This window comes from Aulonocara sp. 'chitande type north' Nkhata Bay, linkage group LG13, assembly GCF_057382095.1.
Source record: "Aulonocara sp. 'chitande type north' Nkhata Bay isolate Kocher_YH1m ecotype deep benthic linkage group LG13, A_spYH_male_GT1.1, whole genome shotgun sequence".
Classification (NCBI taxonomy): Eukaryota; Metazoa; Chordata; class Actinopteri; order Cichliformes; family Cichlidae; genus Aulonocara; species Aulonocara sp. 'chitande type north' Nkhata Bay.
Genome location: NC_141356.1, coordinates 16,241,781 through 16,263,372, shown reverse-complemented (window position 1 = coordinate 16,263,372; position 21,592 = coordinate 16,241,781). Strand labels below are relative to the sequence as shown.

At 38.9% G+C, this 21,592-nt stretch overlaps 1 protein-coding gene across 1 annotated transcript in view; it reads right to left on the bottom strand.

Moving 5' to 3' along the window:
* bean1 (brain expressed, associated with NEDD4, 1) overlaps window positions 1-21,592 on the bottom strand; it is a 60,215-nt gene extending 38,623 nt beyond the window's left edge. Inside the window, exons 1-2 of the mRNA XM_086258865.1 lie at window positions 21,026-21,592; window positions 13,659-13,778 (exon numbers count right to left, since the gene is read on the bottom strand). Coding sequence (XP_086114991.1) covers window positions 13,659-13,683 — 25 coding nt within the window. The 5' untranslated portion in view covers window positions 13,684-13,778; window positions 21,026-21,592. The remainder of the gene's footprint in view (window positions 1-13,658; window positions 13,779-21,025) is intronic.

Genomic DNA, 21,592 nt, shown 5'->3' with positions numbered 1-21,592 from the left:
TATAGGCTCGAAAGCCTACTACCAATTAAGCATATTAGGTGATGTGCATCTCTGTAATGAGAAGGGGTGTGGTCTAATGATGCACACCCTATATCAGGTGTGCATAATTATTAGGCAACATCCTTTCCTTTGGCAAAATGGGTCAAAAGAAGGACTTGATGGGCTCAGAAAAGTCAAAAATAGTGAGATATCTTGCAGAGGGATGCAGAAGTCTCAAAATTGCAAAGCTTCTGAAGCGTGATCATCGAACAATCAAGCGTTTCATTCAAAATAGTCAACAGGGTCGCAAGAAGCGTGTGGAAAAACCAAGGCGCAAAATAACTGCCCATGAACTGAGAAAAGTCAAGCGTGCAGCTGCCAAGATGCCACTTGCCACCAGTTTGGCCATATTTCAGAGCTGCAACATCACTGGAGTGCCCAAAAGCACAAGGTGTGCAATACTCAGAGACATGGCCAAGGTAAGAAAGGCTGAAAGACGACCACTACTGAACAAGACACACAAGCTGAAACGTCAAGACTGGGCCAAGAAATATCTCAAGACTGATTTTTCTAAGGTTTTATGGACTGATGAAATGAGAGTGAGTCTTGATGGGCCAGATGGATGGGCCCGTGGCTGGATTGGTAAAGGGCAGAGAGCTCCAGTCCGACTCAGACGCCAGCAAGGTGGAGGTGGAGTACTGGTTTGGGCTGGTATCATCAAAGATGAGCTCGTGGGGCCTTTTCGGGTTGAGGATGGAGTCAAGTTCAACTCCCAGTCCTACTGCCAGTTTCTGGACGACACCTTCTTCAAGCAGTGGTACAGGAAGAAGTCTGCATCCTTCAAGAAAAACATGATTTTCATGCAGGACAAAGCTCCATCACACGCGTCCAAGTACTCCACAGAGTGGCTGGCAAGAAAGGGTATAAAAGAAGTAAAACTAATGACATGGCCACCTTGTTCACCTGATCTGAACCCCATTGAGAACCTGTGGTCCATCATCAAATGTGAGATTTACAAGGAGGGAAAACAGTACACCTCTCTGAACAGTGTCTGGGAGGCTGTGGTTGCTGCTGCACGTAATGTTGATGGTGAACAGATCAAAACACTGACAGAATCCATGGATGGCAGGCTTGTGAGTGTCCTTGCAAAGAAAGGTGGCTATATTGGTCGCTGATTTGTTTTTGTTTTGTTTTTGAATGTCAGAAATGTATATTTGTGAATGTGGAGATGTTATATTGGTGTCACTGGTAAAAATAAATAATTGAAATGGGTATATATTTGTTTTTTGTTAAGTTGCCTAATAATTATGCACAGTAATAGTCACCTGCACACACAGATATCCCCCTAAAATAGCTAAAACTAAAAACAAACTAAAAACTACTTCCAAAAACATTCAGCTTTGATATTAACGAGTTTTTTGGGTTCATTGAGAACATGGTTGTTGTTCAATAATAAAATTATTCCTCAAAAATACAACTTGCCTAATAATTCTGCACTCCCTGTATTGCTGTGGTTATCCACTGTGTCGGTACCGGAAAGCATGAAGACATGTGTTTACTTATTAGGAAGAGGTAGTTCCTCCACTGTTTATTGCTGCTTTATTATGAAACATCTCTCTCTGCACCATCCACACAGAGGGATATTATGGTGTTAATGTAGTTCTCAGTCACAAGACATTGAGGTAACGTTACTTACCTTTGCTTTACGGATAGTCTTTCTCTGAAAAGATGAAAAATTGCCTTTTTCTTTTCAGTAGAGCTCCAACGATTTAATGCCAAGGCACAGTGAACCTGTGTGTGCTAGCTCACAACCTCACAGCTAGTTTTAATTGGTTTCTCTTTGACTCGTTACCTGACTGTGTCTTTAAAACAGCTAGTGCTCAGCAGGACGCTAATGAAACTAAGAACATGTCACTTTGTGCACATATTCTGAATCAGCATGTTTATAATTGTTTTTCTTTCCTTGGCACTGAATCATTGGTGTCATTTAAACATGATACAATCACATTCTTGTAAATTTCTTCTTCACAATGACTGACATTTTGACACATTCTGTAGTGGGTTCATTATTGTATCTAAAGGTATACAAGGGAGACTACTGAGGGTTTATTAGTCTATTAGTTGTATTTTTCATAACCACATTTTTTAAATAATTGCTGGCAGTGTCTGGTCGGGTGATTTGTTTTGTTTGACATGAAGCCAAAAGTGTTTGTGCTCCACACATTATTGTTTAGCTAATTAAAAAAAGACTAGAAAGAATAGAAAGTTGGCACTTTACTTCAATATGTCTAACTTACCACTGCTGGGAGAGTCTTGACATGATTTAATGCGCCTTTGTACAGAGTTTTCATGCTTAGCAGGGACTGCGGAGATTTGAGTGTATTTGAAAACCCCTCTGTGTGCATCTAACCCATGCTGGATTTGCATCAGCTAGCACAGACACTAATTAACCTCTCAGCTGGTGTTTTTTTCAAATGCAATGTTACATTTATTTGTTTATCATTACAAAATAAGGAACATTTCCAACCTAATTGTTTTTGGTAGAAGCCTTCAGGGTCTCTCTTACTTTGGCTATGAGCTTTTTTTTTGATGGTTTCTTTCAGTAAGACACTCTTCCAAAGTATTTCATGAAGCTTAAAAACCCCCCAAAACTAGTGACATACACTCACGCAACTACACATCTGCTTGTTAATGCAAGTATTTAATTAGCGCCATGATGTATTTAAGAATGAAGACCTGCTAGATGGGCTTTTCTGAATATTTCACAAACTGGAAATTTGCAAACAACCATCTCTAGGGTTTACATAATTTTATTAGGGATTATTAAAGCATTCTGATTCTGATACAGAGAATGTTCTGAAGAAGAGAAAATACGTCCTTATTACCCATTGAGAAGCGGCTTTATGGGCCAATATGTCTTGTTAAAGTCAGAGGCCAGAGGAGAATAGCCAGAGTGCTTTCAGCAAAAGGATAGGATAGCAAAATTAATTCAAATAACCACTTGTTACAACTAGAGCACAATAGCAACTCTGACTTCATAAAACCTTGAACCTTGAAGCAAATGGGATAAAACAGGACAGGACCTCACCAGAAGTCACACAAGTTAGCTAAGAACAGGAAACTAAAGGTACAATTTACACATGCTCACTAAGTTAGACAATAAAACATTGGAAAAATGATGCTATGTCCGATGAATCTTAATTTCTGATGTGACAATTTCAATGGTAGTGTCAGAATTCAACATAAACAAAGTGAAAGCATGGATCCATCCCGCTTTCACATTTCCTCAGGCTGCTGGTTGTGGTGTAATGTTTTAGGTACACTTGGTCCTCTTAGTATGAACTGAGCATCATTTAAACTCCACAGCTTACATGAGTAGTGTTGCTAACCATGCCCATACCGTCATGATCACAGTGTACCAATCTTCAGGTGGCTGCTTCCAGCAGGATAACACACTGTGCCATCTCGAATGGTTTCTTGAACATGAGAATGACTTCACTGTACTCAAATGGCCTCCAGTCAGCAGATCTTAATCCAATAGAACTCCTTTGGGATGTGTTGGAAATCTGCAAATCAACTGTATGATGCCATCATGTCAATATGGACCAGAATATTTGAGGAATGTTTCCAGCCTCTTGTTGAATGTATGCCACAAACAATTAAGGTACTTCTGGAGGCAAAAGGGGCCCAACCAATAATTGCAAAGTATAACTAATGAAATAGCCATTTTTACACAAAGCTTATGTGTCACACTGTGACGTTAACCTGCTGCTTCTGATGCTGAACACTTGTGTTCAGCATCAGAAGCAGCAGGTTAACATCCAGTCTGTGAACTTGTCTGGGTGGCAGAAATATTGCACTGCTTGCAGAAACAATATTTTTCCTCCTTTTCTAACATGTGATCAGTCTTGACACTAAAACTATTGCTTTCAGAATGAATCAAGCCAAACATGGCTATTTTATATGGGATATTCAGGAAAAAGAAAAACCTGTACCTGTGAGGTACTGAAAGTAAAGAAAGAGGCTTGCAATGAAAAAATAAAACAAAAGGTAGTTCTATGTTGTCAATGTCCTTCATTTAACTAATTTGCAGATAATAATAATAATAACAATAATAATAATAGTAATAATAATAGTAGTAGTAATAATAATAACATTTACAGTCTTATGAAAAAATGTTGATCCTCTAAATGCAACAGAATTTTTTCAAACAGTGTCAATTTGTGAGTGCTGCAGTCATGACATTAAATGACAGATGTTATCTCTTCACTTGTGCAGTGACTGGAAAAGTTTTAAGCTTCCTACTGCCAGGTCAAAGGACAACAGGAAGCACAAAGAGAACATCTCTCACTCAACCTCCTCTCTTCCTCTCTCTTTCAATGCTGTCTTGCTCTTCTCCTTCCCTTTCGGTCTTTAATCCTTCCTGTTGTTGTATTGAATGAATGCCAGGAAGACTGGCATTGGACGAGGGAGAACATTGTCCATTAAACCATCATGTTCCATTACCAATGGAGCAGGGAATGGAGGAGGAGTTGGAGAAGGAAAAACAGGAGGACCTACATTCGCACTGGAAGAAAACAACAGCAAAGTGCCTCGCATGTGCCGAAATATTTTCTTCTAGTTTCGGGTTCGGAGTAACTTCACACCTCACAAAGAAAAGCTAAAGCACTCCTCTTCTCTCTGGATGAGAGTGTCAAGTGTGTTTGGGTGTTGTACTTTCTGCTACATCCAAAGTGATGCTGCTGAGTCCTGGAGTACATCCACTATACCACGGGCAGAATGTCAGCCATGGGTCACAGAAGCTGTTAGTAAAGCTTTCTAATGTTACCAAACTGTATACTGTTATTTCTGAACACAATACTTCAGTGTGTGTCCAAATTAGAGTTCCACTTCAACAATTTGTCATTTTTTTCTGCTTATGCTCAGCCGACCTTGGTTTAAAACATAATTTTCATAAATTATATAACTGTGGATTTTATGTTAGAAGCAGGGTTGGCTGTTCCTCGTGTTTAGTGATCCTTGCTCAAAGGTTTAAAGTATTAAAATACAGCACTACAAAATCATAACAGCCATTAATAAATACTGAAGATTACATAGGGTACACCATTACTTCAGCTTTTTCTGATCGATTGGACAATATAATTAAAAAGCAGTACATTAGGTGAACTATTTGTATTACATAACTATCCCCTGTGTATAAGCTTATTTATTGTGGGCTGGCTGGTTATGTCTGTATTCACAGGTGCAAGAAAGTTAAAAATAATGGTAAAAGTAAGAAAAGAGTAAAAAAGAAAAAACATAAATGCATGCTTTAAGCGACTCAGCAAGATGGATGAGGGTGATGCCTGTTTAAGGCATTTTTCATTTATCATATACTGAGGATTTGTTTCTTTTCACAAAGCTTTATGCAAGCTTTACACACGTCATCCTGATGAACGTCATCAAGATGATGGACAACTACAGTAGTATAAACTGAGTGATGACTTGGCTACACAACGCTGATTCAGCAAAGATGTAAAACAGGCCAATGTCCAATGTCTTATGAACAAGAAACAAGCACAAACAACTCGGCAGGGCTTATTCCTGCAGTGTGAGGAATAGTGATGTTTTAAATCACTTGCCCATGGGCCTGTGATCTATTCATATTAAGCTATTGCCATGCTTATTAGGGTCTATACAACTACTACAACTATTCCCAAGAAAGGTTGTGCAATCAGTGGTAAGTATAGATGATCAGATTGCTCTCTGATGTTATCATGTAATATAAATGTAAAACTTCTGAAGTGCAACATTGAAATGTAATAAAATAAAATATATTATCCACTATCAAGTGAGCTGCCAGGATCTTTTGAAAGCAAACCACAGAACATAACAGAATGTAGGTTAACCAGCTTTAAAAGCTTCATATTCTAGGTACAACTGTGCGTTCATTCTTGATAACGCACAGAAAGCAGTTAGTCACACACATGTTAGTATAACATTTAGATGTGTAATTGGACGAGGTAGTATGTGGGTCACAAAACATGCTGTGTGTGAGAATATGGGTCAGAATACATCATACATCCCCTTAATCGCTCTCTGTCTCTCGCCCTCCCATGTGAGATAGATGACAGAGAGACATATTATCACACCCTGCTGGCCCATATTCCTGCTTTCCCCTCATTTAATCATCAACCTCTTTTCTAATTCATTCATCTGCTACCATCCTTTATTGTTGTGTTAATCGCTTGTTTGGATTGCTTATCTCCATAAACAACTGCTGGCACACTAACCAGATAATTTAGATGATATTATCAATCATGAATTGTAAAAAATAATCTGTCAGAGGATTTAGGTTATCAGTGTAGCATTGTCAAACTAGCCTAAATACTATATCTGCTTTGTTAGCATTTACATGATGAAGAATGAGTCTGAAGCATACCGAGGTTCACACTTGGCATCAAATTAGAATTTTTAATTCTTATTGTATTCTGGCTTACCTATTATTTAATCTAGGAGGAAATAAATACTTACAGCTGTCAAATTAGGTCAATTCCATGCTAATGACGTAAGACTGGTGCCACTCTCTATATTGGTGATAGGCAATTAGCAAAGATTATCCAAACTCCGAAACATAATTTAATTAGCTAATTAATACAGATTATAGCCAAACATAGTTTCTGAAAACAAGGTCATAGTCATGGTGACATCAGCCAGTGGTTTCTAGGCTTCATAACCCTCAAATTTAGTTTTTTGCCTGCTATGTTGTTGGTTTTTAGAGCTAGAAGTTACTGTCTTGGACACAAGAGCAGAATTAGTTAATGTCAGGGTGCAGGTGCTAAAAGACTAATAGAATACTAGTATGTCACTAAGCAAAACTAGAGCACAAACTATAGCTACACACACCGAACTTTAAACCTGATAAAACTTGCAGTTGTTATGAATTGGGGACTATAAGCATACGACAGGTTTTTATAGCTAAAATTAGGGATTTCAACATAAGTGTCTGTGGGGATCTGTGGTTTCTGGTGCTTTCACATTGGCTTCATTTTTCAGTCCTAGAACATGCTGATTGGTTATAACATGCAAATGTGAGTGCTCAAAGGGTTGTTACAAGGTAACTATAGCCAACTATTTGTGTCCATTGGTTGTAGAAGCAAATAGGCTGCCATCGTGCTGAACACAAGCATAATAAGACAGGTGATCTTACACGGCTCCAAACAAATTCCTTCACTGGTCCACTTAGTTAGTTAGTTCAAAGTAAAATGTACTTGCAGCTGTTGGCGGTGTTGATTTGGCAAGAACCAGGAAGGGAAAGTTTTTAATGAGCAGGTGCATCAGAGACCTGGGAGGTTTACGGGGTGTCCTGTGAACTAGTTGTGTCAATGTGCAGAGGAACAGAAATATGTATTAATATTCTTTCATGCACATATGAACCACATAGTCAGACTGTGGTATCTCAGTGGTGTGCACAACACTGAATAAATCCTACCACTGATTGCAGTATATACTTTTTGTGATTGGTCAGTCATCCCTGGAAATCCAGTTTTGATTTATAATAACTGGAAATTATGATTGCTCAGTGAGCAGGATGGAGCCAGTACAGACTGGAAAATGAGCCATAGGAATTCAGGGAGCACTTTATATCCAGCTATGATTGGTACTGTAAATCAAGACAGCAAAAAATAGCATGTTTGTACACACACACACACACACACACACACACACACACACACACACACACACACACACACACACACACACACACACACAGACAGTAAACACACCATACTGTCTGCTGTGTGTTCCCATGTGCACCCTTGACCATTTTCACTAAAGTCTTGTGGGAAAATTCACTAAAATAAAGTGTTTTCTCACAAGAGATTGTGAAGCTCAGATGCATTTGTAGATTAAGTGACTAATTTCCTGTCGCTGAGTCCTTCCACAAGTCACAACATAACACCTCCAGTCCCCTTTGCCAAGTGGAAAAAAGCCTTGAGCATAAAGGATAAAGGATAACATTTTACTGTTACCCTTTTTACATTTTAGAGCACTGTCACTTCACACAAAACACCTCAGTTGAACTGGTTAGAGTTTCTGCATGGCTGTTTCTTCTTGAGTGACAGGTGCCTTACCCTATCACACTTGACTGTGAGGTGACAGCTGCACCTGCTTACCCCACTTCTGTTCTCTTGTGGTTCCACATTGTTGCTCTAAGCAGCTGACAAGATGGCAGTACACCCTTACTCGCTTGAGAGTGTCCATCACTGTCTGCTTTCATCCATTTCTGCTGTGTCTCTGAAAAGGCACCCTGGGATGCATGCTGGGGCGAACACCAGCATCACTAAACCTCTTTAGTAAGTAGACCAACTGAAAAAGAAACTTCAGATTTTGAAAGCTGCTGGTGATAAAAACTGAACAAAGAGACATTTTAAGACTGAATACTTTGTGGAACTGTTTCACTACAACTTACTTTTTTTTTAACTTGAAAAGACGCTACATTTCTTTTGTGCATTGCATTTTGGGAGCATTTGTGCTTCAGTAGCACACTCAAAAATGACTCAAAATAACTCTTCTAACAGGAACACATTACAAACTAAAAACCTGTTTAAAGCAAGCGTGTAGTACAGCTAAGATACAAGGTGCAAGAAAGTCAGGTCACGTGGACTAAAACAATTACCTTTTAAAACTCCTGTTCTGCTTATATTACCAGTCATCCATCAGACTTCATGACTTGTATGAAAGCCAAAACACCATGAAGTCAAAAACAACAGCTGTGGCTCAGGAGGCAGAGCCAGTTGGAAGGTCGGTAGTTCGATCTCCAGCTCCTCCAGTCCACATGTCAGTGTCCTTGGGCAACATACCGATCGCCCAAATTGCTCCCAATCCGATTAAACCCCCATGCAGAGTTTGAAACTGTGCATGATAGGCAGAGAATACTTATAAAGCTCTGTCAATGTCTGAATGTGATCAGAGTAGAAATGTACTATGTATATAATAGTTAATGTATCTATGTTTTATTCTTCTTCTTATTTTTATTTGATAAGTTTATCTGATAGAGTAGATTTGAAAATTTGATGTAAGAATTTTGTTATAAAACTTCCAGTTGATATTTTACCTTCATTAGTAACACTGTTGAAACCTGCCAATAATAAACTCTTCGGTTGACTGAAAAAAAGTGGTCATCATTGCGAGTTCCAAAAAATGACTTTTTAACAGTTTTGTGATGACTTTCTTGTTACACAATTATCTCCATAACAACATTATCGCCTTTAAAGCCTGACTGAACAGACAAAAGCTGAGAAATTGTTCTGACATTTTAAAAAGAAAGAAGCAGAGGCAGAAGTGTCCACTGAGAGTTTGACAGGCGGCCACATGCCCAGCTGGGCAATTTTTAGCCTCTGCGAACAACACTCATAAGGTTAGGTGAAAATTCAACTTGGAGTTGTTTGGAAATGGTGTTGAAATCTATAATGTTTTTTCTTTTGCAACTGTATACTATCTATTACATCTAAATCTGTCTGCTTCTCGCAACTTGTACTGTATCTGATATCCTTCACTTATATTGAATTGCAGTAAATGCGTTTCTGTCTTTCTGTCAGGTCACTAAAGTACGATTATACCAAGTCCAGCAAGTGCTGAGTGCACAGGGCCAACTGGAGCAGTCTGATAAATAAAAAACCAAAAAATCTGTAACATCATATCACAGAATTCCATTTCAGACAGACACCTCCCCTTTGAATTAGAAGACTGATGTCTTTCTTTCCCTGACCCTTTTCCCCTCACATGCTGTCTCACTCTCTCTTTGGGTTTCAGTGTGTAAATCCTTGTGTTGCTTTGCCCTTTTAGGTCTTTCTCTTTTTTCCTTCTTTGTCAGAAGTGCTGTGCAGGGGATATAAGCCAGAAAAGGGTGGAGAGGGATAAGATGATAAAAAAAATTTAAGGGAGGGGATGAAAAGCAATGTTTTAAATTGTGTTAAAACAGCACCTGCACCCCCTTTCCTGTCTGGACTCAGTCATAGACTGATACTAACATTTCCATGGATCAAGATGTTACATAACATGATGGTGTGCTATGAAATTGTATTATGAACCACCAATCATTAATTCCATTAATCGATACAACTGACTGTTGTGAGAAATTAGATGAGTAACATCCTCTGCCTTTGACTATCTAAGTAATCTTTACACATCTAGCTAATTTTACATGTGACACTGTTAACCATTTTTGAATGTATTCTAATGTTTGTCTTGATTATCTACCTCTATCTTTCAGAAGATGGAAGCTGAAAGTTGAATGGATAGATTTTTTTTTTCTTAACTGTCCCACCTGTTCCAAATTTGGTTAATTGACATTTCACTGTTACACAGTCCACCCTGTCAGGAAGTAGCCTTGAAAAAATAATTAGTTCTCACTGAACATTGACACTGAATTTAAATCTCAGAAGCTCATATTTCCATTAAGAAAATGTGATGTTTGGTCATCCATCTGTCCGTCTGGCCATCTGTCCGTACAGCCGTCCATCCATCCATCCAATGTGATGACAATGAACAACTGAGCCAACAGGTCCATTTTCTAATGACAGAGCTAACGATCTGAAGAGGATGCAGTAAGTGTACTAAAGTCAGAGGGAGCCAGTGTTAGTCAATATTGGCACCAAAGACATTAGCAAAGACATTTACCCTTCACTTCTCCTTCCTCTCCCCTCCCTTGCACTTTCTGTTTTTTCTTATTCTTTAAACTGTTCCAAGACACCTCATCCAGTTTGGCCTTTTAATCTTAGAAGAGAAGCAGTTGTTTCACTCCTTTTAATTTCAGCCATGATTCATCATTTCTGTCGCTCATTTCTTCAGGTGGTGATAGATAGATAGATAGATAGATAGATAGATAGATAGATAGATAGATAGATAGATAGATAGATAGATAGATAGATAGATAGATAGATAGATAGATAGATAGATAGATAGATAGATAGATAGATATAATTATTTCTCATACACAATCACTTATAGACATAACTTTGACCACCTGTGGTATGTACTAAATGTCTATGGGCCCTGAGATCAGGGGTTAGTGAGCTGGAACAGCTTTGATATTTGCTGACCTGCCGGGCCGTGAAATATCCCTGTATATGCCCACGCCTCATATCCATTTAAATAGATTTAAATAAACAACCTCATACTGTGTCTGGATTGGATGAGAGCTCAGACAGATGGATGGATGGAGGGACAAAGAGAGATAGGTAGGTGAGGTAGAAGGTAAAATGCCGTTAAATGCAGTTTTTCCTCCTATTACCATAAAGCATGGGAATGTGATGATTGATGGTTTGGTGGAGGGATATGGCAAGCGCGGATAGACGATGTGTGCAGTGAGGAGGAACGGAAGAAGATTCTATTTCAGATCTGCCTTCATCTGACACACACGCATGCCATTGATCTTATATGTAGATTATGTTTAGCTTTTATCTCCTGCACAGACTTTTTCACTTAATACTTAGACAATATAAGTGTTCACTAGAACATAAATTCTCTTAATTGTTCAAATAACCTTTATGACATTGTTACATCTTTACAGTTCAAGACCATTAACTATTTCATTATTATACCTTATGATACATTTCAATAGATGCCGTTTATTATATGATCATTAGCAGATAATGTTCTTAACATTTATCATTTTGAATACTTTCAGCTCATTGAATAGCCATTTTCAGTTGCTTTCAATTTGGTGTCATCCTCTTCCTACAAGGAGTCATTTATTACCTAATCTTAGTTGAAATTTGGTTGTTTTACTGCATTGAATGGAAGTTAGAGTTGGTGTTCAGTTTAATATAGCAACAAAACTCCACCTTTGGAGACTGGTGACAGTGAGTCAGTGACTTAAATAATAATAATAATAATAATAATGGATACTTTATTGATCCCCATGGGGAAATTACTTGTTTTTCTCTGCATTTGACCCATTCACTCAGTGAAGCAGTGGGCAGCCCACTAAGCAGGCGCCCGGGGAGCAGTGTGTAGGGACGGTACCTTGCTCAGGGGTACCTCAGGGTAGCCGTTAAGTGGATTCGAACCGCCGACCTTCCGATCATGGGGCGACCACTTTACCTACTGAGCTATCCCTGCCCCTGCCCCAAAGCACTCAGTTGTAACATTAGTTTGAGTGTCAGCATTCAGCTTCAGTACTCATTCTGTACTTGGTTTTGGTTTGGGTTAAAATACACCCATTAACACCTTATTATGACATCTACACAATGAATTTATGGACATGCTGAAGGCGGAAGAGTGTCTGAATAAATCATATATTTACTCCATGAATATCTTCACTGACTGCATTTTCCTGTCTTCAAGAAAAAGAAGACAGATGTGGATGTTTTTACTGGCAGCTGGGAAATGCATGCCCTTCTCAGGGGCACAGCTGCAATGAAGCTCAGGGATAAACTGCTGCCACGTGTCATCCTCAAAACAACCAAATGCAGTGACACTAAGAGCTCAATGAAAAAAATTCACAACATGCTTTGAAATTCGGTCAAATATTGAAAAACACTGCAGTTAATACTGCATTTAAGCTCACTAATGCTGGATACTACGCTTCAGTAATGAGCAAAAAAAGAAAAAAAAAACATTTTTGGCAACAGTTCTGTGTTGAAAAACTGCAGCAACATTGCAAATGCTCTCCTTTTCAGCTCTGTCTGAATGCTACCAGCTCAGCCTGGAAGAAATACCTTGGCATATCGATAGAGCCACCCATACCAAAGCTTTTTATCTATCTCTTCACTCTGTTCTTTTATTCATCATTCTATTTCTTTTCCTGGGAGGGAAGCACTGTCGGTGGAGGCCTAAACACCCTGAAGGGGATGGAGAGATTTCAGGTGTCAAGGGAGAAAGAGAAGAGTCAGAGAGGGATGTGAATAATAGATCAGAGAGGAGAACGAGAAAGTGGGAGAGAGTCAAAAGGAGAGAATGACGGCGATATTAAAGGTGTGAGCAACAGAGTGGTGAATAGAGGGAAAGAGAAACTGATAAAGAAACCGAGTCATATTCTAGAGGAAACTAGAGAAATTTACAGGAGTGAAGAAGGATGGATCCTTTTCTCGAAGGGCAACCTTGACAGAAAAAAACACATCTGCAAGAGTCATGCATCTGTCCATGCATCCAGCAATCCATCTGCTTCTCCATCTATCTATCCATCTGTTCCTCTGTCCTTCCATCTCCATCCTGTCTTCATTGTGGTCAGGAGTTGTTGCATAAGACAGCGATTCATCTTTTATTGAGATGGGGAGCTTCTATAAATATGTCTAACTCGTTCTCTGGGGTTTAAAAGCTCAACCTGTGATCCAACTAAAAATAAACAAAGGATTACCTCAATAACAAAAACAAATCTCATTATGTCTGGTACCAGCACGACATAATAACTTTTGCCTTTTTCTTGATTAATTTAGAGTAAAACTGATCAATAGCATTGTTAAAGACAATTTATGTTATATGTGTTTTTTTTCACACACTGTGCTCCAGACTGCATGTGACCAGGTTTGGGTTAGGCTATGTTTTAGCTGCATGCTAAACAAGACATTTTCTAGAAAATATTCCATAAAAGAATAAATTTTCACCTTTTGAATGAAGTCCCATAGATGCAGTTTGACATTACAATTGTTCATTTACAGGCTTTTGAATATCAATATGTCATACTTGTTCCTTACCTGAGCAGATCAATTTCATCAGCATGAACCCCTGTTCAAAGTGTTTCCTATTGGCACATCTCAGCAGGCAGGAAGCCAACTTCTACTGGTCTGTATGACACAGTGCTGCTATACATGTAACTACAAAGACAGACAGAGAACAATGGGAAGGTCAGCACATTAGTGAGAAAAAAATGTGTGGTGTGAGCCTAAAGAGGGCAGGGAAAGAAAACAAACAGCAGGCGGGTGGATGGCCAATGAGAAATAAATGAAAGAACGTGAGAGATGCTGTGTTGCTTTACTGAGAGATGGAGGAAGAGAGGGAGGTAGCAAAGAGTGATGTGCGAATTGCAACCTCCGAGCTTGGCTGTTTAGAAAGCCCCAGGCCACATGTGTGTGTGTGTCTGTGTGTGTGTGCAGGTGTATTTGTCTGTCTGTGAGGCAGTCAAGTGGCCACCCACACCATCCTTTGAGTGTATCTATGTGTACATTTGAATGTGTGTGTGTGTGTCTTTATTGCTCTTTCAGGAACATGGCCAAAGGGTTGAAGCGTTCCAATCAATAGCTGAACCACACACACATATAAAGGCAAATACTAGTAATTTACTACAAGGATCTAATACTTGTAATACTGTATACTGAAGGCTTTAACTCTTCTACTGTAGTTGTGCAACAGCTATGCAAAATAACAATGATGCCAGGAAAACATGTTAGCATCAAAAGGATAATTTTTGTAAGTACGACTTTGAAAAATCTGAAAGCAAGAAGAAACCTGTGGATAAAACTTTCTCTGATTTGCTTAACTTTAGAGCAGTCTCTCTGTAAAATGATTATGCTTATTCCTCCTCATAAAGGCTTGTATTGCTAATTTATTTTCAGGAACAAACACCAAGATGCCAGCTTGAAGCTTTCTTTGTTATATTTACTTTTTCCATTTATTTTCACCACAACTAAGCTAATGTTTTTCACATTTCAGAAAATGTATTAGTGTTGCTTAGGCTGCTTTTACCTCAGGCATAAATTTTGCATTAATCAATAGAGGCACTTCCTCCGTTTCATTACATGTCGACTTCTCTTATTCATCACATCGCTCCACTGACTCACTATTGACATTAATGACACAGCCATTTTTAAAACCTTTTATTCATCAAGAAAAGTATTATTGAGGGTCAGGCTTCTTGTTTTGGAACTCGGAGATGAATTGCATGCCATCCGATGTAGGAGGATCTCTATTTTTACACATCCAACAGGCTTGTTTAATTGTGAACATCTTTTTTCTTCTCAAAAATCATGAACAGCTGCTGTGAACCAGTGGAGACGTAGGTCTGTATCCCGCATTCAGATACAGAAATTGGAAAAGGTCATTACAGACAGAGTTGAGTTTGGTAAACACATCCCGTGCTGTCAAACACATTGTCTTTGTCAAGTCAAAGCGATAATATGTCACGCTACAATTTGTTCTGATTCTGATAAATCGTGAACACGTGGAAGATTGTAATGCCTCACTTCCTGTTCGCAGTGAGAGTGTTAGGAGCCTGCATGTGTGTGTGTGTGTGTGTGTTTGTGACTCATGAACCTGTGACGCTTTCTGCATTGTTATTATATAACTGTCCCTGCACACACAGACCGATATTACGGACAACACACTCTGGCAGCTAGACGGAACGATCTCTCCTCTCTCACACATAGTGAGTTGTTCTCACTCCAGTCTTGTCCTGGACTATGTTTATGTGTGTGTGCGTGTGTGAGAGAGAGAGCAGAACTTTCAATCCCAAACAAACATTCAATAGGATGAGCTGAAGCTAAGAGAGGAACTGCTTAGAGGGATGAGTGAACTAAATTAAGGGGGGTCTGTCTACTGATAAAGCACACTAAATTTCAATTAAATTAAGTGGAGATTTTAGTTTAGTGTAGCTTTGTCTGCTTTTTTGCCTTTTTTGTAGTAACATGTTACACTGTGGGCAGCATGGTGGTTCAGTGCTTAACACTGTCACCTCACAGGAAGAAGATACTAGGTTCCAATCCGTGTTTCCGTGTTCTCCCTCTGGCTTCCTTCCAAGTCGAATGAGGTGGGCGTTAAGTTAATTGGCGATTAAAAATTGGGTGAAGCTGTGGAAGGTTTTCTGTTAGCCCTGTGATATGTTGGTAACCTGCCTATGGTGTACTCTGTCTCTCCTCCATGACAGCTGGGATAGGCTCCATCCCCCCCGTGACCCTGAATTTGATAAGTGGAAGAAAATAGATGGATGCTGCAGTGCTTGGATTTTTGTGTTAGCTGTCAGCCTTTAACAAGACAACAAAGCAGCACATGCTTTGTCCTTTTACTGCATTTTACAAGTTTAATTCATCCATACCTTTTTTTATTGTAATTTCCCAAATCAAAAAGCTGAAAGGAACTTGCAATCTACCATCAAGCATTTCCATAAAAGTGCTTTGAAATAAATCCTTTAAATTATTCAGTACCAAATTAAGACAACAGAAAGTAAAGATTACTTTTGTTTTTTTGTCAACATGTAAGTACTTTGGCCCCAAAATATAATTTTATGTATATAGTTATGTTTGAATTCACTTTACATGAAGCTCTATTACAGATACAACAGCAATGCACATCTTTAAAGTGAAAATTTTGAAGATGCACTTTATTTTTTATTACATATATAAAATGTTATATGTAAAAGTTTAAAAGCTCTAAGCACACAGAAATATATAGCTTTCAAAGGAAAACAAGGGAAGCAAACGAGAAGCAAAGCAAATGGCTCATCACATCACAACAGCTACAAAGACAAAAACAAATACTACCCCCACACAAACACATTATATTTATACACAAGTTACTTCAGTGGGAAAATGGACCGGATTATTTAATCCACTTTATGGGCCAGATTTAGCCCACTGAAGAGTCCAGCCTGGCTGGATGTGTTTTTAAAACACTGCACAGAAGGACTTGTGACAAACTACTACTAGTTCACTATTTGTTTTTTCTTTAACTGGTTTCTTACAGACAGTGACATAACCAATGTCATGCCAGACCACAAAGCATAGAGAGAGCTGGTGCTGGCACAGTTATATTTACCTTCAGTGACATTGCTGAGATATTATGGAAATTTCATGTATTTTGCTTAAGACAAAAACAATTCGAGTTGCCTGTTATTTGTTTTGTAGATGGACTGTTCATTATTGTGATTTAGGTGTTTTCTTTTCATTTCTTTGGTATTTTTTGTGGATTATTATGCAATGGTTTCAGTGGCCTGGCCCTCTTGGGATCAAACTTGGCTCTATGTGGCCAATGAATTAAAGTGAATCTGACACCCCTGATTAAATAGAATGCACACAAAAGGAAAAAATGCACTAGATATTCAGTTTTTATAGCTGTAAATTTCAAAATAGGAATAATGTCATTTCTTCACAGAGCTGAGCTCTACGTAGTTGCCAACACAAGACAACTGCCAATTTCTCAACATTCCATGTAAATGTCCTTAGAGAGAGTTTGTTGGAGATAAAAGGCTTGTGAAAACTCTAACTGGACAAGCAGAGTGGGAAATAGTATTTATATCCTTTAGATTTTGTAATCAAACACAGAAACTCATCTACTATACCACAATTCTCCAGAGCTTCACATATGTTGCAACACATGACAACATGCAGACGGACTGATGACACTAAATACTGTTCTCTCTCTAAGCAGCCAAAGCAATAAAGTGTGGCAATACTACATGCATAACAGTATAGGGTTACTAATAAAAAATAATAATAATGATAATAGTAATAATAACATCAACATCATTTGGAACAATAACAACGATTATTATCAGTTGTAAATTGAAATGACTGTTGCCTCACAGCTGACTGGCTCGAGTGCTTCTATGTGAAGTTTGCATATTATTCTCTGTGTGCCTGCTTGGGTTTTCTCTCATTACTCAGGCTTCCTCCCACAGTTTAAAGACATGATTTTTCGATTAAGTGATTCTTAATTGTTCGTGGCTGTAAATCTGACTATGCATGGTTGTTTGTTTCCCTCTATCCGTGGTGTTCCCTGCCTCTGGCTCCACGACAGCTAAGCTATGTCTCAGGTCCTCTGCGACACTGACCTGGAAGATATGGATGGAGATGGATGAATAGATGTATAATTGTTAATATGAACTAAATAGTAAAAATAATTTTGTATGTAATGAACTGCTTAGTTATTGTAAAGTGGTTTTTAAAACCTTTGTTAATAAATACTATATAGTGAGTCTGTTCTTTTATTTAAATGCTATTATAAAGGTACCATACACTGTATGTAAAAGATGGACATAGTCACTATGACTTCAGTCAGCAAATAATAATTTAATAAAAAGAATGAACGTTAAAGGCGCTTGTACTGTTGCGTCACTTTTCAGACCCAGAACCTACACCCATCATTTATGCACCGTCAGTGGTTTAAATGAATGATTACAATACTATTTTAGAAGATGGTGATAAGCAAACCTGCAGCTTGTGTCTCGTTATACTTACCATTTTGATTTTTTTGATACTTTAGTTTATTTGTGCCTTTACTAGCTGGTTTGGTTTAGACACCAGACTTACTGGGCTGGGTATTGGTGCAACACAGACATCACAGGCTTAATGCTAAAGAGAACTTTGTGTTTAGGCAGCTTTGACTTAATAACTGTATTTTCTGTTCTGGGAGTGAGAATACATGATTCATAAAACATACACCAACCAATGACTGATAAACATTTAGCATTTCATTGGTTGCTAGCAGTATTTTATTTCCTAAATTTTAAAAACTAATAGTTTACGATTTATAAGCAATTTTGGTGGTTTTATACAGAAAGTAGGGCCCATTGTCACAGTAGCTATCACACATTTCTAAGGTGCTACACTCGTTCTGTAGCAAAACAGCTCCAGACACTGTGTAGAGCTTGTAATACCCCATAGATTAGAGAAAAGCAGGCGATGATAGGAAAAGAAAAGGGGGTGAGGGTGAGGGACAGGAACAGTTAGAGAAAGAGAAATTGAGGGAATCAGGTATTGCCTGTAGCCACAACAGCACTCCATCATTTCTTCAGCTCTATTTTCTGGTATTCCCTCTCTCTGATGTTCTTTCGGTGTCCCATTCTCCCTCTTCTCATCCATCTCCTCACAGCTCTCTCTGACAGTCTATTTGGCCCACACAGCCCTGTCATCCATTCAACCTGTCAGTCCTGGGTACGGCACCAATCTCAGAGCAACTCCTGATTGGAGCTGGGCAGACAGGACCCTTGGTTAGAATGTCCATGCCACCCTTTAAAGCCCAGGAGTTCAGCTCCTGTGACGGGTGGGTCACAGAACTGAACCCCACAGTGAGGGGATCGGAAGTTCAGTCCCCGTGGAGCTCAGTGTTCATCGCTTGTTTCAAGGTTGTCACTTAATCTACGTTAACCCTGTTACTGCATTAAAGGATCCCCTCTGTGGAAAATCACTAAGTTGTCTTAATAATACATCACATACAACGCAACCACATGTATCACATTTTTAAAGACATATGGTGACATTAGTTATGTAATTTGTAGCATAGAAAGCAGATAAAGAGCATCAATTGATCTAATTCCACTGTGAAAGACACTGTAAAATTGTTGTGCACACAACTAACAAATAATATTTTGCTTCATTAAAGAGAGATTGGTGGGGTTTATGATAATTGCAAGGCTCTGTCATTTTTCCACATCCTCATTAAATCTTTGGATTCAAACATGCAAACATCAATTTCCTAAAGTTAACACATGTTCTTCCTTTGTTCTATTTGCACCTCCAGGCACATTTACACTGAACTATTTAACCTGAAAGGTCACTGCACAACGATACCAAACATGAGATGTCATAAGTTTAAAAAAACGTATAAATAAATTTTTAAGAAATCTCTCAATACCAGTGTTTACTCCAAGTTACAGTGTATGTGTCAGAGTAAAGTCAAAGGGCTTTTTGCAGCATTGACCTTCATAGCTGAGTGGAGACAGGCACCACTTAGATAACCCATGGCAGAGCTTTAATATTCTCTGGGGACTCTGAGCACTAAGAAGTGCCTGCAGCCCTGACACAGCAAGTCTCTTTTGATCAAACCGTCAACCCACATGTCACCGAAAATGTCACACATAATAAAACTGGAAATACGTCTTTTAACACAAGGACATAGCTAACTACACTTTTACCATGTCTGGGGAATTTTATGTTTTTTGTATTCTCTAGTTGATAAGCATTTATTTTTTGCTATTTTGATTTCTCTTATAAAGTTGACCTATATGCTATCTGTACTTCTTCTTCTATGCCTCTTTTATAGACCCGAATATTTGTTACACAACCTAGTATTTGATCTAAGGGATAAAGTGACATTGGACTGCAGCATTCCTCTTTGTTAGTTTTAATGTAACTGCAGGGTTGTAAGGCTACTGTACTCCACTGCTGAAACAAAGGAGTTAAAGTGTGTGGGAGGAAAGCCTGGGAGGAAAGCTGAGCAAGCGAGATAGAGATGAGCCTATCCAAAAATCACTACAACACGCCTACAATACTCCTATAGGGACCTACGGTGTTTGTGGTACCCAACAGTAAATTTGCCTTACATGTAATTGCCTCCTACAATTTGTGTTTTTTGTATTTGCGCTTTTATTTCTCCCCTGTGTCACAGAGTTCACCAATAATGTGCCAGTGTGGTGGATGTTAGATAAATGTAGAGTGTGAAAATATATTATTTTACTCACAGTATGCATTTATTCAGCATTTGTTCATATTCACGTTATAACTCGTCAATATGAATTAATACTTAGACACTTTTCAATTAATTCAACAGTTCAAAAGCCCTTTCCCACATGTAAAACTTTAAATTATAATTAACAAAACTACTTAAAATAGCAGTAAAAGCCACTAATTAAGCAGTGAGATTCTATTAGAGTTACTATACATCAATTTATAGACTATAACCACTAATTTCACAATTTATGAACAGCATTTGTTTGCAAGTCATGCTGTAGGATATATTATATGTTGTGTGTATGTTTTTAATTTAAATGATCAAGCATGCAGTAACTTTAGTACAATGTGTTTTTAACTAGAGTGCATGTACAGTGTGCATGCAAGTAATAAAATAAATGTACTTACATGGCACCAGCTAACACTTTATAGATTCTTGTTAATCTCCTCTCTGTCCACCTACTTGAATATTACATAATGTTAATCCGTGGGAGGCAAAATACTGTGAGGAAGAGGTCAACATGAACTTACTGCAACCACCCCTCCCTGTAACTCCCTATTTAGTGTTATATCTTTCCATAGAAGGGTGTACGTGTTTGCAGCAATATGATCACCAGAGACAGAGAGAGTTTTTGGATGAGGAGAGAGACACAGAAAGCGATACAGAGCAATTTGCTGCTTACCTGCAAAAATGTAGGAATATGTGCCAGGATTCCTTTCACCAGCTCCTTAATGTCGCCTCACATCACTGACAACAGAACAACAACATCCCTGCTGGATCACCGGCACTCAGTCCAAAGGTCCTCGGAGAGCTCTCTCTCTCTCTCTCTCTCTCTCTCTCTCTCTCTCCTGGGACTTGGCCCACCTCCTCAGAATAGCGCTTCGTTAAACTCTCGGTGATACCGGAGGTTTTACCCTGCACAATGATCAAAACTGAGCGAGCAGGTGCTCCGAGCGTCCGAGCATCCTCGCCTCTGCGGTCCCGTACTCACAATCCAAACTGCCTCACGATCAGCATCACCACTGTTACTATCCTCCGATCCCGCAGAGCTTTATTTTCCGTTCTTCTTCTTCCGCTTCTTCTACGACCATTCCTTCGTCGATAGCATCATCACTCTCATCTTCATCCCCGTCCTCGCCATCATCATCGTCATCTGTCGCGCTTTTCTTACCCGCATCCTCACCTCCCTCGCCTGCCTCTGTCCTCTTGCTTCCTCGTCGTGTTTCTGTCCCGTGGCTCTGCAGCCAAG